At 40.0% G+C, this 25,494-nt stretch overlaps 1 protein-coding gene across 1 annotated transcript; it reads left to right on the top strand.

Annotated features, from left to right (window-relative positions):
• Positions 1-6: 6 nt before the first annotated feature.
• Positions 7-24,444, top strand: LOC121385879 (sushi, von Willebrand factor type A, EGF and pentraxin domain-containing protein 1-like). The gene is made up of 9 exons (XM_041516669.1): positions 7-52; positions 996-1,178; positions 4,981-5,175; positions 8,292-8,465; positions 16,646-16,822; positions 19,480-19,656; positions 21,569-21,745; positions 22,347-22,526; positions 23,985-24,444. Exons 1-9 carry the CDS (start codon positions 7-9, stop codon positions 24,254-24,256), a joined length of 1,581 nt encoding a protein of 526 aa, XP_041372603.1. The 3' UTR covers positions 24,257-24,444.
• The last annotated feature ends 1,050 nt before the right edge of the window (positions 24,445-25,494 follow it).

Raw genomic sequence — 25,494 nt, 5'->3', positions numbered from 1 at the left:
TACATGATGTGTCAGTGCGTCATTTCCTGTCGAACACCCAACATCTGCAACGGTAGGCTGAACGTTACTACGTCACTTCCTGTCTAAATTTATCACCCGTCATGTGAGATAGAGGTTATTATTTATAAAACACTAAAAACCAGAAAGAACGTGATTAATTTCTGTTCATACTATGTCGTACTTCATTTACAATAGAGACATTAAAGATGAATTTAAGTTCATACTATGGCGTACTTCATTTACAACAGAGATTAAATATTAATTTCTGTTCATATTATGTCGTACTTCATTTACAACAGAGATTAAAGATGAATTTCATTTCATAGTCTGTCGTATTTCATTTACAGTAGATTAAAGATGAATTTCATTTCGTAGTATGTCGTACTTCATTTACAACAGAGAGATTAAAGATGAATTTCATTTCATAGTCTGTCGTATTTCATTTACAACAGAGATTAAAGATGAATTTCATTTCATAGTCTGTCGTATTTCATTTACAACAGAGAGATTAAAGATGAATTTCATTTCTTAAAATGCCCTTCATTTACAATAGAGAGATTAAAGATTAAGTTAACTTCATACTATGTCGTACTTCATTTACAATACAGAGATTAAAGATGAATTTAATTTCATACTATGTCGTACTTCATTTACAACAGATAAAATAAAGATGAATTTCATTTCATACTACATGTATGTTGTATTTCATTTACAGCAGAGGTATTAAAGATTAATTTCATTTCATACTATGTCGTACTTCATTTACAACAGAGATATTAAAGATAAATTTAATTTTATGCTACATGTATGTTGTACTTCATTTTACACATTGAGCCCTTAAGAACTCGCTCTGGATTGGAGCTGATACCGGGCTGCGAACCCTGTACCTACTGCCTGTAGTCCGATGGCTTAACCACAACACCACCGAGGCCGGTGTTTGTTTCAATACCACTTGCTGGACAGGACGTGACGTACATTTTCTTGTGCTTTTACAGTATCTAGCGCTGAAAGCAGTACAGTCGCCACTGTGGAAAACACAACATACACGAGCAGTGACGACAGCAGTGACGTCATCACGAGCAACGACACACTCTGTCAGTGCCGCTACTACGCCCAGCAGGGGGGGTGTTCCGGAACCAAGCGAGAGAGCTGTCAAACGACGTGCGACGTTCGAGACGGTGAGTTATAGGGCAGGCTGAAGTTATCTTCCTTTTGCATTTCAGTGTTAAACTATTGTTAGATAGGGCCCGCCCCCCTAAATGTTGCGTCATGTTTATTTTTGTTTTTTTTCATTTTTTATTTTGGAGAATCTGAGGAATCCCTTCAGGAACGTTTCTGTCATTCGGCCACATGTTATTGCCGACCCCCAACCTCTTTAAATGGATGTTGTAGATCCGCCACTGTTAAGGCAATTCCTAGTGCCGATAATATTAACGTTTACCAATAAAACTGATATAAGCAGCGCATCAACACACCCTGGCAGTATACCAATAAATATTGAGACACCTCACATTTATTTAATCAACCTGCAAGAAAATGGGGTGTCACATACCATTTGAGAGATTTAATTAATGTTTTTATTAGCAACCCTCATGTTTGCTGAAAATCGCAGTTCCCTGTTTTTGTAGGTAGGGGAGACCGGGGCTGGTTGTCACACTTTTTATGTCGTTACATTTCTACAATTTATAAAATCTTATTATCAACTGATTTTCTTGTAAAGTTTAAGTCGTTTATATCAGCCATATAGTGTAAAGGTAAATTTCGCCCAGCTTCATTTAAATATAGGATTCTGGCAATTGAAAATATTAAAATTATTGAGACAACCTGCCCCGTTACGGTGTTGGTTGTCACAGGTCCTGAGGTTGGTTGTCACTATATGTTTAATGTACTGTAGATCCTGAAATTAATGCGATCATAATATTAATGCAAAAACTGCGAGCTCGTGTTATTCGCATTAATAATATGACGCATTTATTTCTTTGTTTTGTCTATGTGTCCCACGTTATTAAAACAAAACAAACCAAGATTAAAATTCTAACATATAATACAACTGGAAATAAATTCATTGTAGGCAAGTCTGACTAATTGTTGACTAGTCCAGCAAGCTATGTGTCACACTCTTTTAAAACAAAGATTAAAATGCTAATACATTTATAAACCAACTGGAGCACAATTCATTGTAGACGAGACATACTAATCGTACAATAATCTAACAAGATGCCAGCCACGCTTGATGATTGCAGGGTCTTTGGCTATCCTATCAAAAGCCGACACAATACATCGCGTGTGAATGGGTTTTAGTACGCTAATCCTGAGGTCGACCGTTTCTGTGATTTAACTGTTCAAGTTCACTGCAACTTAGTTGGCTGAATTGTTCTTTTGTTATGACTTTGAAATATGTCTACATCAATACCCGTTACGTAAATGAACGCTGCAAAATATGGAGTTGATCTCACCAAAACACTAAGGACTAAACAGGTTAACTGATGTGTACACAGATATGTTAGTAAGTTGATCTCATTGAAGACAATTGTAACTTGGATTGAACAAAAAACTACACGGACGTGTGTTGCTAGTAAAGTAATATTTCAAATGGAGGCCACTCGCATTAGTTTCATGTCGCTTTTAGTCTGCCCACCGTCACTCGCATTAATTTAGGGACGCGTTAATTTCAAGATCTACAGTAATAAAATACAGTAAAACACAATAAGTTGAAGTTCTTGTGATCGGATATCAATGTTGTCAAATGTTATTAATTTAAAAATAAAATATAATTTCAACAATTTTTTTATTTAATATGCCATACTTTAAACAATAACGATATACTTGAATTTTCAAAAGTATATGTATGTATGTATTTATAAATGTATGAATATCTATATATTGTATACATTTGACGGCCACATGGGATAAAACTCTGTTTTGGACGCAGATTGTCTCATGCCGTTGCCTGGACTCGAACATATAGCACCTAATCGCTCACATTTCCTTGACCACCACGATTACCGCTTGGTCACCGAGACGTTATAAAAAGAATATTAACCGAGGATATACATGAAGCCTACAGACGTGTATATAAAATTATTTTTGGCCTCATAAGTATTGATGTATGTATGTATGTATGAATGTATATAAACTTTTAAACTTTGATTTGTTTAGCGACACCACTAGAGCACATTGATTTATCAATAATCGACTATTGGATGTCAAACATTTGGTAATTCTGACTTAGGCTTAGAGAGGAAACCCGCTACATGTATCCATTAGTAGCAAATGATCTTTCATATGCACCATCCCACAGACAGGATAGTACATACCACAGCAATTGATATACCATCCTTGGTATGTATGTATGTATGTATGTATGTATGTATCTATGTATGTATGCATGTACGCATGCATGTACGTATGTATTATATGCATGCAGGTATGTAAGTTGCAATTCACCATGCTTTTGCGTTACCGGGGTTGGTTGTCACGTGTTATTGTATGTGACAACCAACCCCCGACACCGTGTGACAACCTGCCCCCTCATGACCCATTCACAATAATTACTGTCCGTCAGACCAATGTACTAGTCTATTGCTTATAAGTTCACTCCATAAGAAGCAGACTTTCATATCTGTTTAACACTGTATTAATCTGAAACAAAATGTACAAATGGTAAAAACTAGAATATAATGATATTAATATTAAAAAAATACACACAGAGCGAAAAAAAAGGTAAAGTTTTGAAATCTCAAAAAAATGCCGTGAATTCTTTGTAATTTAAATATGACGGAATACAAACATTTCAAGCCACATACCTGTCTTAGTCCAGTACGTTTACGCCGTTTAATGGAAGAGATATGGCCACTGTGACTACCAACCCGTGTGACAACCAACCCCGGTCTCCCCTACCCTGCACTAGTTTCAATCTCTCGTGTATACTGCATAATCGCATGTTAAGTAATTAGCAGAGTTGTTGTTTTAAAATAATTGTTTAACGACACCATTAGAGCACATTGATTTATTAAACCTCGGCTATTGGATGTCAAACATTTGGTAATTCTGACATATAGTCTTGGAGAGGAAACCCGCTACATTGTTCCATTTCTAGCAAGGTATCTTGTATATGCACCATCCCATAGATAGTATAGCGAGAAATAGGTCAATGGGCCCACCGACAGGGATCGAGCCCAGACCGACCGCGAATCAAGCGAGTCCTTTACCACTTGCAACGTCCCGCTCTATTTTAAAATAAAAAATAGGTAAAAGAAGTGCACCCCCAAACACCCCAGCATACAGTACTTTCTTGACGTGCTTTAGATGGATGCTCTCACTCGGACCTCCTCGGTGGACCCATTCTCCAATTGTCTTTTCCCCCGCCCCACTACTGGCATATCAAATGCCGTCGTATGTGCTGTCCTGTCTTTTGGAAAGAGCATATAAAACATTTGTTGTAAAAATGTAGCATATATCCTCTGAAGATTAGGAGCAGAATTGCCATGCGTATTCAATGTGCTCCAGTGCTCTCTCTCACATACATACGCATACACGCACGCACGTACGAACTGATATTACATTATATTCTGATATATGCAGGTACAAATCAAAATAAAATAGTACTTCCTTTTGTCCACGCCTTATGGTCCAGGGCACAAAAAAAAATCAGCGTGTTCCAGTGCTCGCACGCTCTCTCTCTCTCTCTCTCTCTCTCTCTCTCTCTCTCTCTCTCTCTCTCTCTCTCTCTCTCTCTCTCTCTCTCTCTCTCTACATACATACATACATATAACTCACTCACACACACACACACACACACACACACACACACACACACACATATATATATATATATATACACACAAACATATATATATATATATATATATATATATATATATATATATATATATATATATATATATATATATATATATATATATATATACATATATAGATATATATATATTAAAACCACCAATTATTTCAATGTTATAGCCGTCATTTGTCCGGAACCGGAACCGTACAACCTGACGACCGTGGTGCCCAGACTGATGACGTACCGCTACATCGACAAGTACAAGTACCAGTGTATTGAGGGCTACAAAAGCGTGGAGAACTTCCCGTGGATCGTCTGCATCGAGAACGGGAAGTGGGTCGTCCCGGGCAACCAACCCCTACCCACGTGCCAGTGTAAGTTTTGTGGGGTTGTCCCATCCCAGCGTGTCGGTGTAAGTTTTGTGGGGTTGTCCTAACCCAGCGTGTCGGTGTAAATTTTGTGGGGTTGTCCTAACCCAGCATGTCGGTGTTAATTTTGTGGGGTTGTCCTAACCCACGTGTCAGTAAGTTTTGTGGGGTTGTCCTAACCCAGCGTGTCGGTGTAAATTTTGTGGGGTTGTCCTAACCCAGCGTGTTGGTGTTAATTTTGTGGGGTTGTCCTAACCCACGTGTCAGTAAGTTTTGTGGGGTTGTCCTAACTCAGCGTGTCGGTGTAAATTTTGTGGGGTTGTCCTAACCCACGTGTCGGTGTAAGTTCTGTGGGGTTGTCCTAACCCAGCGTGTCGGTATAAGTTTTGTGGGTTTGTCCGAGCTCAGCGTGTCGGTGTAAGTTTTGTGGGGTTGTCCTAACCCACGTGTCAGTGTAAGTTTTGTGGGGTTGTCCAAACCCACGTGTCAGTGTAAGTTTTGTGGGGTTGTCCAAACCCACGTGTCAGTGTAAGTTTTGTGGCGTTGTCCAAACCCACGTGTCAGTGTAAGTTTTGTGGCGTTGTCCAAACCCACGTGTCAGTGTAAGTTTTGTGGCGTTGTCCAAACCCACGTGTCGGTGTAAGTTTAGGGTGTCTGTCCCTATCCACGTGCCAGAGTATGTTTATTGAGGTTGTGATTGACGTGAGGATAAACTTTAGCTGGGGGACTTGGAGTAACGTATTTTACAAAATTGTTTTAGGGTATTGGAGAGTTCTTAGTTGGTCGTCAAATTATACACACAACCAGCATCACCATCACCATTACCGCCATCACCATCATCATCACCATCATAAACACAACCACCACCACCACCATTATCATCATCATCACCATCATAAACACAACCATCAGCATCATCATCATCATCACCGTCATAAACACAACTACCATTATCATCATCATCACTATCATAAACACAACCACCACCACCATCACGATCATCATCACCGCCATCACCATCATAAACACCACCATCATCATCATCACCACCACCACCACCACCACCACCACCACCACCACCACCATCATCATCATCATCATCATCATCACCATCATAAACACAACCAGCATCACCATCACCATAACCGCATCACCATCATCATCACTATCATAAATACAACCACCACCACCATCACCATTATCATCACCATCACCATCATAAACACAACCATCACCATCATCATCATCATCACCGTCATAAACACAACTACCATTATCATCATCATCACTATCATAAACACAACCACCACCACCATCACGATCATCATCACCGCCATCACCATCATAAACACAACCATCACCATCATCATCATCATCACCGTCATAAACACAACTACCATTATCATCATCATCACGATCATAAACACAACCACCACCATCATCATCACCGCCATCACCATCATAAACACCACCACCATCATCATCACCACCATCACCACCACCACCACCATTATCATCATCACCATCATAAACACAACCACCACCACCATCATCATCATCATCATCACCATCATAAACACAACCACCACCACCATCATCATCATCATCATCACCATCATAAACAACCACCACCACCATCATCATCATCACCATCATAAACACAACTACCATCATCATCATCATCATCATAACCACCACTACCATCATCATAAACCACCACGACAACCACCGCCATCATCATTAACATCATCGTCTTGATCACCAACACTACCATATGCATCACCATCACCATGGTCATTATCATTGTATTCGTTTTGCTCAATCTCCACCATAATCATGACCACCTTTACTATTATTGTCATCACCACCATCACCACCATCATCATCATCATCATCATCATCACTATCATAAACACAACCACCACCACCACCATTATCATCATCATCACCAACATAAACACAACCACCACCACCATCATCATCAGCAGCAGCAGCAGCACTATCATAAACACAACCAGCATCACCATCACCATAACCGCCATCATCATCATCACTATCATAAATACAACCACCACCACCATCACCATCATCATCATCATCATCACCATCATAAACACAACCAACACAACCATCACCATCATCATCACCATCATAAACACAACTACCATTATCATCATCATCACCATCATAAACACAACCACCACCATCATCATCACCGCCATCACTATCATAAACACCACCACCATCATCGTCACCACCATCACCATCACCACCACCATCATCATCATCATCACTATCATAAACACAACCACCACCATAACCATTATCATCATCACCATCATCATAAACACAACCACCACCACCACCACCATCATCATCATCATCAGCAGCAGCACCATCATAAACACAACCACCACCACCACCATTATCATCATCATCACCATCATAAACACAACCACCACCACCACCATTATCATCATCATCACCGTCATAAACACAACCACCACCACCATCACCATCATTATCACCACCATCACCATCATCATCATCATCACCACCACCACCACCACCACCACCACCATCATCATCACCATCATAAACACAACTACCATCATCATCATCATCATCATCACCACCACTACCATCATCATAATCATCATCAACAACCACCACCACAACCACCACCATCATCATTAACATCATCGTCTTGATCACCAACACTACCATATGCATCACCATCACCATGGTCATTATCATTGTATTCGTTTTGCTCAATCTCCACCATAATCATGACCACCATTAGTATTATTGTCATCATCATCTTCATCATCAGCATCATCCACCATAACCATCATCCACCATAACCATTATCAACACTCCACCACAAGCATTTCCGTAAAGCATCACTGCCATCATCACCACCACCAACAAAACCATCACTGTCATCATCTTCTTCATTACCACAACCACAAACATCATCACCATCACCATCATTATCACTACCGCCACCACCTCCATCACCATCATACCATCATGATCATTATCACCACCATCATAATATCATCATCGTCGTCATCATCATCATCATCATCGAAATGATCTCATACTGTATCTGTTTTCAGTGAAGTACTGCGGTCTGCCCCCTGATGTCCCCCACAGCTCGTGGAACGCCTCTCACTACTACTACAATGGCACAGCTAACTACACGTGTCAGCCCGGATACGAGATGACGTCATCGGGATTCACCAAGTTGTGCGGTGGCGCTGAAACCTGGACCGGAAGTGTCATCTGTGAAGGTGTATATTTCCACCTTTATATCCTTATCTTTACATTATTATTTCATTAATCATATGGACAGGCACGGCGGAAGCAAGTAGGGGTTGGTTGGCCTACAATGCAAAGTTTCTAGGGGGTTCAAGGGTATGCTCCCCCGTACAAATTTGAAAAGAAGGTGTCCTGAAATGCAATTTCTTGCATTCTACAAGCAAAATTCATGTCTGCCTTAAGATTTATTACCAATAATAATTTTGATTCAGAATTATTGGACATTTTTATGAACTTGGAAGCGACAAAAAAAAGAGAGTTTGTTTTGTTTAAAGACACAACTAGGGCACCAGAGCTGGTGTAAACAGAATGCAAGTCCATAGGAACAGTTGTCTGCCTGGACTTAATCTCCTTGGAATGCATGTCCTAGGTCTAATATATCTATTCCATAATTCGAAGCATGTATTAGTACTCGCAAATAAGTATAACTTGCCCATATTAGTGGTTTCTTTTACTACCATTTGGGAGGGGGTGGGGGGTGGGCAAATGCAATCAATATCGTGTGGCTTGTTGATATTACAGCATTTCAAAGTGACCCCCTATCAACCAAAAGTTATTGTTTGGTGTGTAGACTAAACCAGAAGCCAAATAAAAGGCCCAGATATCATTGTAATCGTGATAGATATCATATTTGATGTTCAAACATACACTAATCCAAAATATATTGAATACACGATCATACTACAAATCTCACATAGCTAAATATCTTCCTCGTCATCTTCGTCAGAGTCCTCATCCTCCTCGGTGTCCCCAGACTCACTGTCTTCTGTGGAAGGCTGGTTGTCACAGGCCCCCAGGCGACATGTCTGTACATTTGAGACCAGACACTCACATGAAGGTAACCTACATGATCTGGTGCACTTACAGGACAACAAATATAACACTGCCTGTGGTGCTGGTGATCCATCCATCCATTTAATCTCCAAAGTGCTTGTTTCGAGTTTCCATCCATTACCAATAGGACTTGGTGTTCCAGGATCCACTTGCAGGCTCTTTTTCCAAATTGCGGCTTGGAAATTGGCTCTTTGTACATGTTTTCATAACGAATCTCTACAAGGAGGAAGCTTCTCAATTTCTTCTTTGCGTGCACAGCAAGTTGATGATAGTAGTTGCTGGTTTTGGTGCGTACAGCTAGCAATCTACTTCCTCCAATTTGGTATGCAGATCAGGCGATACAGCCCAACTGTTTCCAATCTCTGTCAAAGCTTCTCTAACACTACTGTTTTTCTTTAGAATTTCCAGCACTCTGAGCTTTCCTTTTCCAGCAAACGCGCTTACTGTGTCACAACCAGTAAATGTATTTGTCCTCTGTGGATTCTCTCCACTGTTTTTATAGACATGTCTTCATATGTGTCAAAAACAACATCTACTCTGTTGCTCTGCATTGCCTCTTTACAAATCATGTTATGGATAGCAGTAGCTACGTCTGCAAATGTTGAAACATCCTTTTTTCCTTTCTGAACTAGGGACATTCCATCAATAATTGTTGCAGGGTTACAGTTATTGGGAAGACCATCAACTGGTGAGGCAAGGTTTTGTAACTGCTTTGCGAGGATAACTTTAGGTGTTTTCCTTGGTGCCCCATCTGGCGTTGAGAGTGACCAAGGCAAGGGTCCCAAAGGATGAGAGAATACTTCTTTCATCTCGAAATTTCGGCTTTGGGCTATGACTACTATCCGTCCAAACAAAGATCTATCTGTTTTCAATATCATGGTCTTGCCTTGTGCCTTACTTTTCTTCTTTTGACTCATACTTGAGAATGTCTTCAGCTTTAACTTTGGCAATGGATCATGAAAATATTTCTGTGGTGGATCGGATTCAAGTCTTTCTTCTTAAAATTTGGAATATGCTTGTTTGCCTTTTTTGTGAGCCTCGATTAGGCCATCTCTCTCATCTTTTGTTGCTATAGTTGCAGTTGACATGCAAACTAATTCATGGTTTTCTTCAAAACGATTAATCCAGTTATCCAATACCTCAGCAACAGCAGAGACACTTTTCTCATCTTTCAGAATGCATGGATTCCGCATGATGTAGATCAGACCTTGTTGTTAGAGTCATGTCTCTCAGGTGTCCCAAGAACTCACTTCTGTGCTCAGCAGTCAAGTAATATCTTCGCACAGCTCCTGGTTTTGACTAAATTTGGTGGTACCTCCAGTCGTTTGTGTGTCCTTTTTGATAATCACTTCAATAGTCTGATCCACGGAGATTTTTCCAAAAGGACTGCCATCACTCAATTGGACTGAGAAAGCTCCTCTGTCAAATTGTTCCTTGACTTCTGGATGATCAATCTGCAGGTTGTTCATCTGTGCAAAGTAAACTGGAAGATAATGGGAGTAGTTGACACGATCGTACGCAAAGCACCAGGGAATCAGCTTTTGAACAGCAGCTAAGTGCAGTTTCCAGTTGCCTTCTCTGAATGCTCTTATTAGGCCTAAAAGAATATCCCCAACTATATCCAGATAAGACATCCAGAATGCAGACAAATCATCATTGTCATGTCGAAGATACTGGAGATATTCATCCCACATCAGTGATGTATGTGCAAGATCCTCATGTTCCAATAGAAGTTCAAAACTGTGCTGTTCTATATCTCATAGGACTGTGAAACATGTGTCAATAGTGCCGTGACTCTCAACAGATCTAGCATGGCTCTTCTAAATCCATATGAGGAATCCTTTCCAGGCTATGCACAGAAGGCCTTCATAGATACATTTGTGCACCCTTACAGCCCGGTTATATGCTTTGCCCTCAACTACCCCAGACACAGAGCCTTGAACGACCAAACGATTCAATGCATATATCACGCAGCCCAGCATTGATAAATCTCTTCCCAAGGTTAGCAAGTATTGTCATAATGGTGTGAAAAGTACCCATCCTGATGATGATAAGTTTGTACTGGTCACTTTGCTTTCACAATATTTCCGTTTTTGCTTTGCATAAAGTGCATGTTCCATCGTGACAATAATTTGCTGCAGTTTCAGCTCCTAACTGATCTTATCTGTTTGATTGAGAATTTCCAGAATTGTTGACAATTCTGTACCTGGAGCATTTATTGTGGAAAGATATCCCACTACAACTTTGCATGCTGTCTCCATGGAATGAGTCAAGATATTAAATCCTGTCCAGCCTGGAACATTTTGGTTGGTTGGATTTACTTGTCGCGTCAACATCCATAGGAGATTTTTGTGATGCGCAACTCGAGCAGATTCTTCATGAAGTTCAGCAGGAACTTCAGAGATAATCATTGGGCTTGGACCAATGCCTGCTCCAGATAAGTAAGGTTGGAGTGGCATGTCTTCAACTGCAATGGAGCATTGCTTCCTTTTTGGTACAGGTGGAAGAGCTTTCTTCTGAAGATGGGGGCCAAACACTCTTGGTTGAATAGCTATACTATTTACACGATGAGTAGTGCCTCCTCCAGTGAGAGTCTCCTCTAATCTATCTATGTTGTCGAAGGCCAGATTTGTGAAAACATAGGGATGGATGTCTCTGGGAGGATGATACCCTTTTCACTCCATAAGACAGCAGGATATCTTTTGGAGGCTTATATTGCCCACCGGTCACTGCATATATATCAGATCTTGGCTGAAAGACTGCGTCAACTTGTCAACTTTCTGGGATGTAGATTTTGTGTTACCAGTCAGTAAATTGTTGAAAAATCTTTTCATCTCGTCTGGTATTACAACTGATTCTTGCATAGTGTTGCTAGGATGATTCTGTTGATTGATGACCTTATGATTGATGAAGCCTTGTCGATTACGTCATTGTCTCCTGATGATTTTGTCTTCAGTGTCTCCAATTCCTGCTTTGCAGTTTGAAACCTTTTAGCCAGTTTATAAATGCTCATACTGTCAGGTACTATTATGAGCTTCCCTTTGTCATGAAGAAAGATATGGATGCTGCTTCCAAACTCGTTCTCCAGTTTTCTTCTTATGTGATTTTTTGTAGATTCTTTTACAGTGGATACACCATATGATCGCATTATCTGTACCAGTTTGTGTGTTAAGTTATTGAGAGTAACGACATTAGGTGATGATATCACTTCCTCTCGTATGAAGTCAAACAAGTTGTCATATGAACTCTGCTGTATGTCGAAGTATTGAGTATCTTCATCTGTCTCCATGTCTTCCAAAACTAGCAAAACATGATGCTGACGGCTTATATTTCTAGTGTAGTCACGATAACAGCTCCTGTGGTAGTGTGCTTCGGCAGCAACAATATCTCTACTGGTGACTGCCAGGATATGGGAATCCTCTTTTTCTGTGGCTATGTTTCGGAGAGTCTTGTCTGATCTGACATCCACTGCTAATAAGACAGGTTTTCTCGAATGTGTTCCTTTGACATATCTCGTCTTCTGACAGAATATACACACTTTTTCATATACTCTTGATGTTGATGTTTTCATACGTTTACTGTAACTGCTACCATTCCTGATTTTCGCTACCTCTAAAAGGGTCAACCAGGAGTCATAGTTGGCTGGCTTGATAAGTTGTTCTGATGGGCACAACTTTGTTGATTTATAGTGAATCATACTTTTGTGCACGGTTGTACTTTATTGAAGATCTACAGTTTCTTCCATGTTGTGAATATATCCGTATCATCAATTACTTAACAAATACAAGCACCAAAAATCTGAAAGAAAAAAATGACAGTTAAAATTTTATTTACACCACAAGAAATTTTATGATAGTTTTATGATAATAATGTGATATAAAAGAGAAAATATAGTTAATTATAAGAGTTTTCTATGTTCAGCAATTACAGAGATCATAGAAAATTTCAGAACTCCCAGCAGGGTGACGTTCTAATTTGACAACAAACTGGACGCTGTTAGAAAATTTAAGACACGGTAACCTAAACAAAAAGGCTATAATATCAACGAGCTACACGATATTGATTGCTATCATGCTGAAATGAACTCCAGAGATACATAGCTTTCAGAAAATTATAATTGCCTTCCCAAGTGGTTGTAACGAGCTCTATTTAGTGGGTCTGGCTCATACACTATATGATATACCAACACAATTATCGTTTAGACATTATATACTGGTATTTGATAATAATAATAATAATAATAATTATAATAATAATAATTATTATTATTCAACTACAAAAATGTGATATTTGCGTTGTATAAATTATCTTGTTATTATATATTTTTTAAGTTTGTGCCTTTTTGTTAACAATGTTACAGGCGCGTGTACATAGGGTGTGGGGTGGGGTGGCGTGGTCTAAACACCCCTCTTCAAAACAAATTTCTACTTGCCACAGTCTACACCTCCCCCCTGCGTAACTTACTGAACATGTGCCTGCTTTGTCAATTTTGCTCATTTTCAAAAATTAATTTGGTCTAACATATGACATATCAGACTCTGGGCTCTATAATATCTTAGTCCCAACCAACAATACCATCGATAACAAATTATGTTAAATGGTTTTCATTAAGGTTTATCAATTAATAGAAATATCAATGACTAAGAGTGGGGTTTAGCAGCTCAATGGGCCACTACACCAACTAAGACAAAATAGTAACCCCTGAACAATAATAATAATAATAATAATACATAGGGTTACATGTGTTAAAACTGGTAACTCCAGAAAACATTTAGCGAACAGCAAAAGACAATTTCTGTACACACCAACATAATTTTTAATAATATGTTTTATGAGTTTATATTTTGAGGGTAAGTCTGATACAGTCAATAATATGCACACACAATTTACAAAGATACTTTTAAACAGACTAACTACACATGACACTTGTACACCTGACAGTTTTGGTCACAATAGGCATTCAGGCTCTCTTTTTAAACAGACTAACTACACATGACACTTGTACACCTGACAGTTTTGGTCACAGTAGGCATTCAGGCTCTCTTTTTAAACAGACTAACTACACATGACACTTTTACACCTGACAGTTTTGGTCACATTAGACATTCAGGCTCTCTTTTTAAACAGACTAACTACACATGACACTTTTACACCTGACAGTTTTGGTCACAATAGACATTCAGGCTCTCTTTTTAAACAGACTAACTACACATGACACTTTTACACCTGACAGTTTTGGTCACAGTAGGCATTCAGGCTCTCTTTTTAAACAGACTAACTACACATGACACTTTTACACCTGACAGTTTTGGTCACATTAGACATTCAGGCTCTCTTTTTAAACAGACTAACTACACATGACACTTGTACACCTGACAGTTTTGGTCACAATAGACATTCAGGCTCTCTTTTTAAACAGACTAACTACACATGACACTTGTACACCTGACAGTTTTGGTCACAATAGACATTCAGGCTCTCTTTTTAAACAGACTAACTACTCATGACACTTTTACACCTGACAGTTTTGGTCACAATAGACATTCAGGCTCTCTTTTTAAACAGACTAACTACACATGACACTTGTACACCTGACAGTTTTGGTCACAATAGACATTCAGGCTCTCTTTTTAAACAGACTAACTACTCATGACACTTTTACACCTGACAGTTTTGGTCACAATAGACATTCAGGCTCTCTTTTTAAACAGACTAACTACACATGACACTTTTACACCTGACAGTTTTGGTCACAATAGACATTCAGGCTCTCTTTTTAAACAGACTAACTACTCATGACACTTTTACACCTGACAGTTTTGGTCACAATAGACATTCAGGCTCTCTTTTTAAACAGACTAACTACACATGACACTTGTACACCTGACAGTTTTGGTCACAATAGACATTCAGGCTCTCTTTTTAAACAGACTAACTACTCATGACACTTTTACACCTGACAGTTTTGGTCACAATAGACATTCAGGCTCTCTTTTTAAACAGACTAACTACACATGACACTTTTACACCTGACAGTTTTGGTCACAATAGACATTCAGGCTCTCTTTTTAAACAGACTAACTACTCATGACACTTTTACACCTGACAGTTTTGGTCACAATAGACATTCAGGCTCTCTTTTTAAACAGACTAACTACACATGACACTTGTACACCTGACAGTTTTGGTCACAATAGACATTCAGGCTCTCTTTTTAAACAGACTAACTACTCATGACACTTGTACACCTGACAGTTTTGGTCACAATAGACATTCAGGCTCTCTTTTTAAACAGACTAACTACACATGACACTTTTACACCTGACAGTTTTGGTCACAATAGACATTCAGGCTCTCTTTTTAAACAGACTAACTACTCATGACACTTTTACACCTGACAGTTTTGGTCACAATAGACATTCAGGCTCTCTTTTTAAACAGACTAACTACACATGACACTTTTACACCTGACAGTTTTGGTCACAATAGACATTCAGGCTCTCTTTGTGGGAGTAGGGGTGGAGTGGGGGCAGGCTGATTTTTATCGCCCGAATAAAACGAAAATGTCCGAATTTGAAACACAACGTGTATTTATATTCGCATTAATACCAAGACGCTATATAGGATTCCAAACAAATCAGTCTGCATTTTTACATGGATACTAATATTGTGAGTAGAATGATGGAAATACATGGTGAAGATTTCAGGCCAGCTCGTTTTGCCCGAAAGTGTCCATTGTCCCCCCCCCCCTCCCCACCCCACCCCACCCCAGTACTGGGGGCGGGGGGGGGGGGGTGACCGACCCATCCCTCCGACCCAACCTCCACCCAGTCTCGAACGCTTATGATGTTCCTAACGGCCAGGCATGACAATACAGAGACCCTTTCCCCAACTCGTCTCTTATGCTTATGATGGTCAAAACTGCCACAAGACAGTTAGTGATAATTAATTTCAAGTGTTTTGATGCTATTTTTAATTGTTCATCAGTAAAAGGCAATTTTTCATGCTTATTATTCCTGTTATTTTTATATTCTAGTAACTGGTCATTATAGTACTAGTTATTAGTACTAACTACTACCTTATCTAATATTTTAAACCTGAAATGAGTGAGGTCGGAATGTTGGTGTCAAAACCGCATTGAGAATTTGGCAGTCGTCTAATTAAAGGACACATTTGGACATTTTAATAATCATATCGACAGTTTAAATAAAGAAATCAATATTTCAAAAATGCTATCTTTACTAATTGCTTTATGTGGTTTTATCGCTAACAGTGCAAACTAAACTAATGATTTAAAAATATATTATTACACATGTAGCAGTGGATTGTGGCCCGCCACCCTCCATGGAGCACTCGACATTTTTAGCCAGCGGGACGCGATACCCGGCCATGACGAATTACTCATGTGATATCGGCTATATCTGGACGTCAGGGGAAAACGTGAAATCGTGTTCACAGAATCAAACCTGGACAGGGGTGGACATCCAGTGTACAGGTAAACTGAACATTACAAACTTGAAGGGTCCACGGGAATAACCTGTGATGTCACAGTTTTAGTAAGGTGATATTTAAAAAAAGTTAACGTTTACAACTCTACAAGGGCAAACTATTTATGCCTAAGAAAGGATAATTTAATGACCTGTCATAATTATAGGTTTTTAATATAGCGTGTCATTGTGACCTTGACATACACACCCGTTATAATACTGACTAGCTCTTTGCACATCATAGGTTATTCCCGTGGACCCTTCATATATATATATATATATATATATATATATATATATATACCGTTACACCTTTTGTTACAACTTAAAGTTTCACGCTATGAGCGATCATCAGGTAACGTGTAACTGCCCTGTCGTGTGTGTGTGTGTGTATATATATATGTATATATACACACACCTGGAAATTAATTAAGCACCACCAAGAGATGGTGATGCCTTATACTTTGTAAGTAATTGTGAACATTTCGTACATAGCTAGCCAGAGTACTCTGCCGTTCGAGATATAGACGGAAATTAGGTTATGATCGCTCCCTCAGTCAGAGATAACTCTACAGCAAACCTCTACAGCCACCTATCACCGAGTAGGCAAAGATTCCAGCACTAATACAACAATAGCTCTATGTTTGATGCTAAATACCATTACACTGATCATATAGCTGGTAACCGGTTATTTCATTTATCATGCAATCCTATATTATACCCCCAAAAGTAATGAAATGAACCGTTTTATTTCACAACGTTACCGTTTTCCAGAGTATTAGTCTTGTCCATACTTATTCAATGCCTTGTTGCCTACAATATCTTTACACGAAAACAGTTCTTAAATAACAACAATTTTGTTTTATTAGTTTAAAAAAAAAATATGCTGTTCTCAAAATGTATTTTAAAGACCAAAACCATCATCTGGAAATAAAATATTAAGTAACTTTCAATAAGACAACGTTCCTTTGTGATCATAAGTTGGATGAAAGTAGTTCCATCCCAAAATTCTCTATTTGGTCAGTGACCGAAGAGACAGAACGCTATTAGTCAGCATATATACTGAACCGCAAAAGAAACGCGAGATTTTTAAATGTCATTTCTATATGGTAAATTATAACAATTTATTTCGGGGATGTAACTGTCAATATTACAAGACATGCTGGTTTATGACTGAGACCCAAATTGCAGGTACCCTTTCAACTTTCCATGAAACGACACGCCAAAACGCACCTGTCTCGAAGGCCGTGGGTGGCAGTCGCAAACAATTGTCATGAAAACCGAAATGCACGTGCATCTCGTGGAGGTTATGGGTATAAAAACCAACTTGAACCGCGTTCCTGGCATTCGTAATTTGCACGCATCAGGTATGACCCGATTGTCAGCAGCGCAGAGAGAACAAGCTATCGGCCGATTGCAAGCCGGGCAGCGTGCCCTGGTTGTTGCTAACGCTTACAATGTCCATGTCAGCACCATCCATCGTCTACAGCAGCGGTACATCAACACCAACAGCACTGCAGACAGTCACCGCAGCGGGTGCCCCCGGGTGACCACGCCCAGGCAGGACCGCTACATCAACCGGCAACACCTCCATGATCGCTTCAGAACGGCCAGCATGACAGCTCGCGCGACCATTGGCACTGGACAGCGACCCATCAGTGACGACACGGTACGACGTCGACTGGACGCCAACAACCTGTTTTGCCGACGTCCCGCTCGAGGACCTGTCCTCACCGCCCGTCACCGTCAGACACGACTACAGTGGGCTACACAGCACCAACATTGGCGGCATCAACAATGGAGGTTGATAGTCTTCTCTGACGAGAGCCGGTACTGCGTTTCCAACTCGGATGGCAGAGTGAGGGTGTGGCGTAGGAGGGGTGAACGCTACAGAGACGCATGTGTCCTGGAGAGAGACCCGTGGGGTGGCCAAAGCATCATGGTTTGGGGTGCTATAGGCCTGAATCAGAGAATTGGGCCCCATTTGTTCCAAAATGTTGGTGCAGGCAGAGGGAATGGCATCACAGCGCAGCGCTACGTTGACCAGATTCTAACACCTCACATAGTGCCCTTCTTCACGCGTCACCATAACCACGTGTTCCAGCAGGATAATGCTCGCCCCCACACGGCCAGGATCACCATGGACTTCCTGCGTCAGCACAACATCAGAACCATGCCGTGGCCGGCTCTCAGCCCTGATTTGAACCCGATTGAACACCTGTGGGATGAAATCCAGAGACGGCTTAACCAGGTGGTCCCACGGCCGACAACTCGTGTGCAACTGGAGGCAGCTTTCCTGAGGGTGTGGGCACAGGTGCCAATGGCTTTTGTGAACCGCCTCGTGCACTCCATGTACCGACGGTGTATGGCCGTTTTGAACACCCAGGGAGGACATACACGGTATTGAACATGTCACGCCCTACAATCTCGATGTGCTGGATCCCCCCACTACCTGAACACAGGCAAACGACCCAGAGACTGTGGTCAAAGTGCATCCAATAAATTGACTTTATCAGATTTTTCAAAATTTATCTTTGATATTAATAAATTGAAACATATTTTCTCAGCCACACATGTGTCGCGTTTCTTTTGCGGTTCAGTTATATGTTGCCACTCTATAGTGATTGCAGGATAAATACAGATTATTCTTGTCTCGTCTGTGTAGTGGTATCATGCGGACCTCCGCCAGACGTCAACAACTCTTCTACATCAGTTGTCTCCCTTGACTACCTCTCAGCTGCCAACTACACATGCCTCAAAGGATATAATATAACCGGCGGAAGTGACGTCAAGACCTGTACCGAAGATGCATTCTGGGACGGCGAAGACTTGATTTGTGAAAGTACGTGGTTACAAACATTAGAACGTCTGTTAGAAAAAATAAACTGTAGGAGTTTATATACCTCTTTTCTTTCCTTCGTTTTTACTACTAATATCGTGCAATTTTTTATTTTTTTTATTTTTTTTGGCGTATTTAAATAAATGAACAACGGAAGTCACAATGTAGATTGTAGGTTGTTATTTCTAACTCCAACAGGTAACAATACGTTATGATTATGAAACACAACTCTTGGTTATATTAATGTCACTCAGTAGAGTCTGTGTTTTGCCCGAGATCTTCAAGGCGTGTGGACAGAACCTCTTCTCCTCGAGTCTCACGTTCGTAAGACACGCACTAAACACGTATCCATATAGTGATATTTTGTTGTCATGGTATACGCGTTAAGATCCCCTGCAATATACCCGAGGCACCAATTAAAATACGTTGTGTTTTTGATTGCTGTTAAAATATTATTATTGCACGACACTAATTGATCTGAAGTTGCCAACTAAGTAGAGACCATGTTAATGTATTGATGGCAGACGTCAGTTTACCAATTAACTACATCAGTAAAAATAAATGTATAAACTGTATTGTTACAAAATTAAAATTGTAGCACTAAGGCACTACCACTACCACTGCCACCACTACTTCTACCACTACCACTGCTTCTGCTAGTGCTGCTACTTTATTAAACAACACTCAGACACATTACAATGTGTAACAAGAGGACATTTTCAAATACATAATTAACATACATGACAAGAACAGGCGTCAACATAGAAGTATCTATAATTAACAGAACACAAGATATGCAAACAAAATAGCTAAAATATTCGGAGAAACGTCAGTTCACAAGACAAGATAATCTTTTAATAAATATAGCTAGGTTTTTTAATAATGGTGCATTACATAATGACAGCATACCTTTCATTTTGAAAACGCTAGGATTAATTCTATAATATTGTTTTATATATTTTCTTCTAATGTTTTCAATATTATAATTTTTGCAATTGAATAAATAATGGTATTCATCTCCAATATCGGTATTACAAAGTTTTCATATTCTATTTTCTCTAGGAACTTTAAACCATCTGCCAGTTTCGATTGATAATCTTAAATTTGACGTACGCAATTTAGTTATCCAGCATCTATTTTGGTACGATAATCTCGACAAATAGGTTTCGAAATAAAATTCTGACCATGTCACCTTGGGAGTCTCCTGAGGTTACTTGTGGGACAGATATGCTGATCTGTAGATTAGTGTGTTCAAAATTTTATGGCTGTGGAAGATCTGCTGGACTAAATGGAAGACTTGATGGTTGGCTTCATGCTCTCTGATAAGTCTCCGACTTTAGTGGATGAAACTGCTGCGTTTGAGACGGTTCTTTGTCAGACCCTCCATCCTCTGTTTCATTGGATGGTTGGGCAGGTACTTGAATTTCTCAGCCTGGACCATGATCTTGGCTTCTTTCCTCTCACTAATTGGCTGTATTGCGGAAATTTGTTGCATGTCTTTAACAGGTGTAGACTTCATAGATCCTGTTATGATTTGCAAAGCTTGATTTTGAACCTTGTCTAGAGTTTGCTGATTTGTCTTTGCTGTCGTTGACCAGGCTGTTGAACCATACTTGAGATGAGGTCTTATGGCTCCTTAATATTGTACTCTCTTTGGGATCATCTCATTTGCTCCCCAACTGGTCCCTGCTAGTTTTCATATAATGGCTAGTTTGTGTCTAGATTGTGTTTCTGCTTTTTAGATGTGTGATGTCCAAGTTTGGTGACACCGAGGTATGTTGCTTTTTCTTCACTCTTCAGTGGAGTATTGACAATTTTAATCATTTCAGTTATTTGCCTCGATTATAGGAAGCGTGATTTGATATTAGGTAAAAAAATAAACATGAATGATTAATGAAATGCTGTATTGTTTTAGTTGTCTCATGCGGACCGGTGCCTCATCTTGACAACAGCACAGTGACTGCAGACGGGGAAACGTACGGGTCAATTTCTACCTACACGTGCGTGACGGGACACAAACCACAGACAGGAAATGACGTCAAGATTTGTAACGAATTCGGGTCGTGGAGTGGTAACGACCTTGTTTGCATACGTATGTCTGTTTATATTTTTAACTATATAAATAATAACTCAACAGAAAAAGAAACAAATTGTAACCAGAATGAATGAATGATTGAATGAATGAATGTTTAACGATACTCCATAACAAAATACACATCGGCTATTGGGTATCAAAGTCAGAGAAAGATAACATGAATATAATTATAACCAAAATGAGACCCATTCTCAGATAGGATTTTACCACGTCCCAACCAGTGAAGTACGACTAGTACATCAACGGCCGTCGTATGTACTGTGCAAATAAAAGATGCCTTACTGCTAATGGAATAAAATGGAGTGTGTATCCTCTAACACTATTAGTCAAACATTACCAAATGTCTGACATGATGACACCCAATAACGTAACTCGGGGGGGGGGGGGGGGGGGGGGGGGATCACGGGGACCATGCCCCCAATCAAACTTTAAACTAAAAATGTATTAATTTTATAAAATCGTCCATACATACATAGTGTGGTTGCCCCTTCCAATATGGGTTGCACCCACCACCCCTCGCGCCATTGACAATAACTGATGAGTAATCAATGTGCTGTAGTTGTGTCGTTAAACAAAACAAACCTTTTATGTTTTGCAGTGGTCACGTGTGGAAATCCTCCCACAATTTCACACGCGTACACATCAGACAACGTCACCACTGTGTATTTGTCACTGGTCAATTACACCTGTAACCTCGGCTACGAACAGGTAGGCGGAAGTGACGTCAAGATCTGCAATGGAGACGGTGCCTGGGAAGGAGACTCAATCGTATGTCAAGGTAAATTTATTTACTGAACCTGTGTCAAGTAGTCACCTAGGCCAACAGAATGCCTTTGTATCCTGTCCAATATCTGTGTGGTCCTTAACCATATGTCCGACTCCATATAACCGTAAACAAAATGTGTTGAGTGCGTCGTTAAATAAAATATTTCCTTCCTTGTATTCTGTCATCTGACACAGTAAGGGGCGTAGCCCAGTGGTAAAGTTCTCGCTTGTTGCGCGGTCTGTTTGGGATCGATCTCCGTCGTCGCGCTCATTGGGCTATTTCTCGTTCCAGCCAGTGCACTACGACTGGTACATGTATATTAAAGGCCGTGGTATGTGCTATACTGTCTGTGGGAAGTGCATATAAAAGGTCCCTTTCTGCATTAGAAAAAAAAAATAACGGGTTTCCTCTGTTGACTACGAATCAGAATTACCAAATGTTTGACATCCAATAGCCGATGATTAATTAATCGATGTGTTCTAGTGGTGTCGTTAAACAAAACAAGCAAACGGTAAAGTAAGCAGCTACACCGATCACAGGCGAGCTCAATGTTAATGTCCCATAAGCGGTTGTGTAATTTGACCTGCTTTTTTTGTCTGTGTGTGTATAAAGATATTATATATTTGGCTAGCGACCGGCTTTGATTGTGTCGTTTCTAAGCCATCGGACATAAGGCTGGTAGGTACAGCGTTCGCAGCCCAGTACTGGCTCCCACCCAGAACGAGTTTTAACGAGTCAGTTGGTAGGTTTAAGACCACCACACCGACTTCTCTCTCACTAACAACTGACCCTTAAATCACTGTCCCGGAAAGACAACCCAGATAGCTGAGATGTGTGCCCACGACAACATGCTAGAACCTTAATTGGATATAAGCACGGAAATAAGTTGAAAGATGAAAGATTGGCTAACGACAGTAACGCCATTTCTTTACTCATAACACGCCCGTTGGAACGCTACCTGGGATTAAAACTGGGTGAATGGGTGGGTGGGGTGCACAATTTTCAGTGCGACATTGTTATGTTTATATAGAGTAGCACAGAATTATTACATTTATTCTCAAGATAGAAACAGCCTGTATCTGAAAGTACTGACATTATAGTATACCTTTATATCTTTTCTGTTTTACGACAGTCAAATCTTATCTTCTGTTGCTCTTATATTAGGTATTATAGATTAATAGATTTTCTATTTTACGACAGAAAATCATCTATCAATTATATATGTATTTGATGGCAGTGACGTTTTGGTCTGGCCGGGCTAGTGGAAATATTCACCGCAAGAATAGTCAGGAATTAGGGGGGCAAAGTCTAGTAGGGGGATACAAACCAGATGTTTTACCAGAGTAGGACCAAACACATTTTTAAAACATTGCAGAGACGTATTTGAGTATTTGGGGCTCCTATGCGTATTGGAATTATAAGTTTTTGCCGTTCAGATTCACATATTGTATATTTTCTAATTAACAACAGAGAAACCGTCTGTCGCCGAGAGTATTGGGATCATCACGAAGTTCGAGCCGGAAGTGTTGGAGGCGGAAGGCTCGGTGGGTCTCGGTGTAGCGTCGTGCGTCATCATGGTCATCATTCTGGGCGCGATCATCCTGCTCGACCTGACCACAATCTGTCACCACTTCCGCTTCATGAGGGCCAACATCCGGGCATACTTGGAGCATCAGAAGAGGAGATTCCAGTGCCGTGACAAAGACAGTGACTCGAAACCAGGCAGCAGTGTCAATATATAGCTTGTACTGTAGTGAATTGTCAACTCTCGTGGAGGACGTCCATGACATATTTGAATTATGTGACTTCATTGACAGAACAAAATGTACCTGAAGTTTTATGCGAAAGTATCCATCTAACTGTCCATCTGTCCATCTATCCATCTATCCATCTTTATGTTGCAGGGCTCGAAATAGAAAGCAAAATATGACATGTTGATATTTTTTAAAGATATCAGGTCAAAAGAGACACGACCTGCTGGAAAGAAGATAACACGGGGTGAGGCGATCGTTTGGTATACATGTGACGGATATGACCTCTGGGATAGACTTTAGAGCATTATGGGATTAAAATATAAAACAGATACCAGCTAAACAGCAGATGGGATAATCGTATAAGCATCTCTCTAAAAAAAAATGACCTGCAATTTTTTGGTAGTTTTAGCAGGTGAATGTCTATTTGTTTATAGAGTATTGGAATATACTACAACGTTATCCATTTTAAACATTAATATGTCTATATAAAAATAATACAGTAAAGAAAAATGTATGTATGTGACAGAGAGAGAGACAGGCAGAGAGAAAGAGAGAGATACAATGAGATAGAGTGACATCCACACATACACACACACAGAGAGAGAGAGAGAGAGAGAGAGAGAGAGAGAGAGAGAGAGAAGAGAGAGTGAGAGAGAAGGAGGGAGAGAGAGATAGAGGTCGGGAGAGAGAGAGAGAGAGAAGAAGAGAGAGAGAGAGAGAGAGAGAGAGACTTAAGCCTATATTCTATGCGCCAAGTACTGACACATCATGCTATTTAAATTTCACATCATGCGCGGGCGATCGTTATAATGTTCGTAGTAGCTGAAAGACGTTACAGCTGATATTACATAAACTGATCATTCTAACATGCCACGTTGAGACATACGTGTATGTTTGACAGTGATATAGGGTGTATACTACCAAATCAAATCTCATAGACGACAATAGTAACATATGTGGCTAAAACTCCTACGTGCAGCGTATCAATCGACATAAACGCCACGGATATAAAATTGAAGGTCAAGCTGCTCGTTTCTGAGATAACGGGTAGCGTCTATGACTACCCTAGTTCCGCACAAAATTCGAGTACTTTTTTTTACAGGTACCCCATACATGTTTCAAGCACAAGGCTACTTGACACATTGGTACTAGATGAAATAAAATTGCATTTTTTTTTTACCCAGATGAAACTATTATTTTTTACAACCACTCACATTTATAACCCA

Source organism: Gigantopelta aegis, chromosome 12, assembly GCF_016097555.1.
Source record: "Gigantopelta aegis isolate Gae_Host chromosome 12, Gae_host_genome, whole genome shotgun sequence".
In the NCBI taxonomy this organism is placed as follows: Eukaryota; Metazoa; Mollusca; class Gastropoda; order Neomphalida; family Peltospiridae; genus Gigantopelta; species Gigantopelta aegis.
The sequence above is the reverse complement of the archived record's forward strand: the minus strand, read 5'-3'. Positions and strand labels throughout refer to the sequence as shown.

Coding starts and splice junctions, on each gene's coding strand:
- LOC121385879 (XM_041516669.1), top strand. CDS start 7: ATGTGTCAGTGCGTCATTTCCTGTCGAACACCCAACATCTGCAACG. Junction 16,823..19,479: donor GGTGGACATCCAGTGTACAG/GTAAACTGAACA, acceptor TCGTCTGTGTAG/TGGTATCATGCGGACCTCCG. Junction 21,746..22,346: donor TAACGACCTTGTTTGCATAC/GTATGTCTGTTT, acceptor TATGTTTTGCAG/TGGTCACGTGTGGAAATCCT.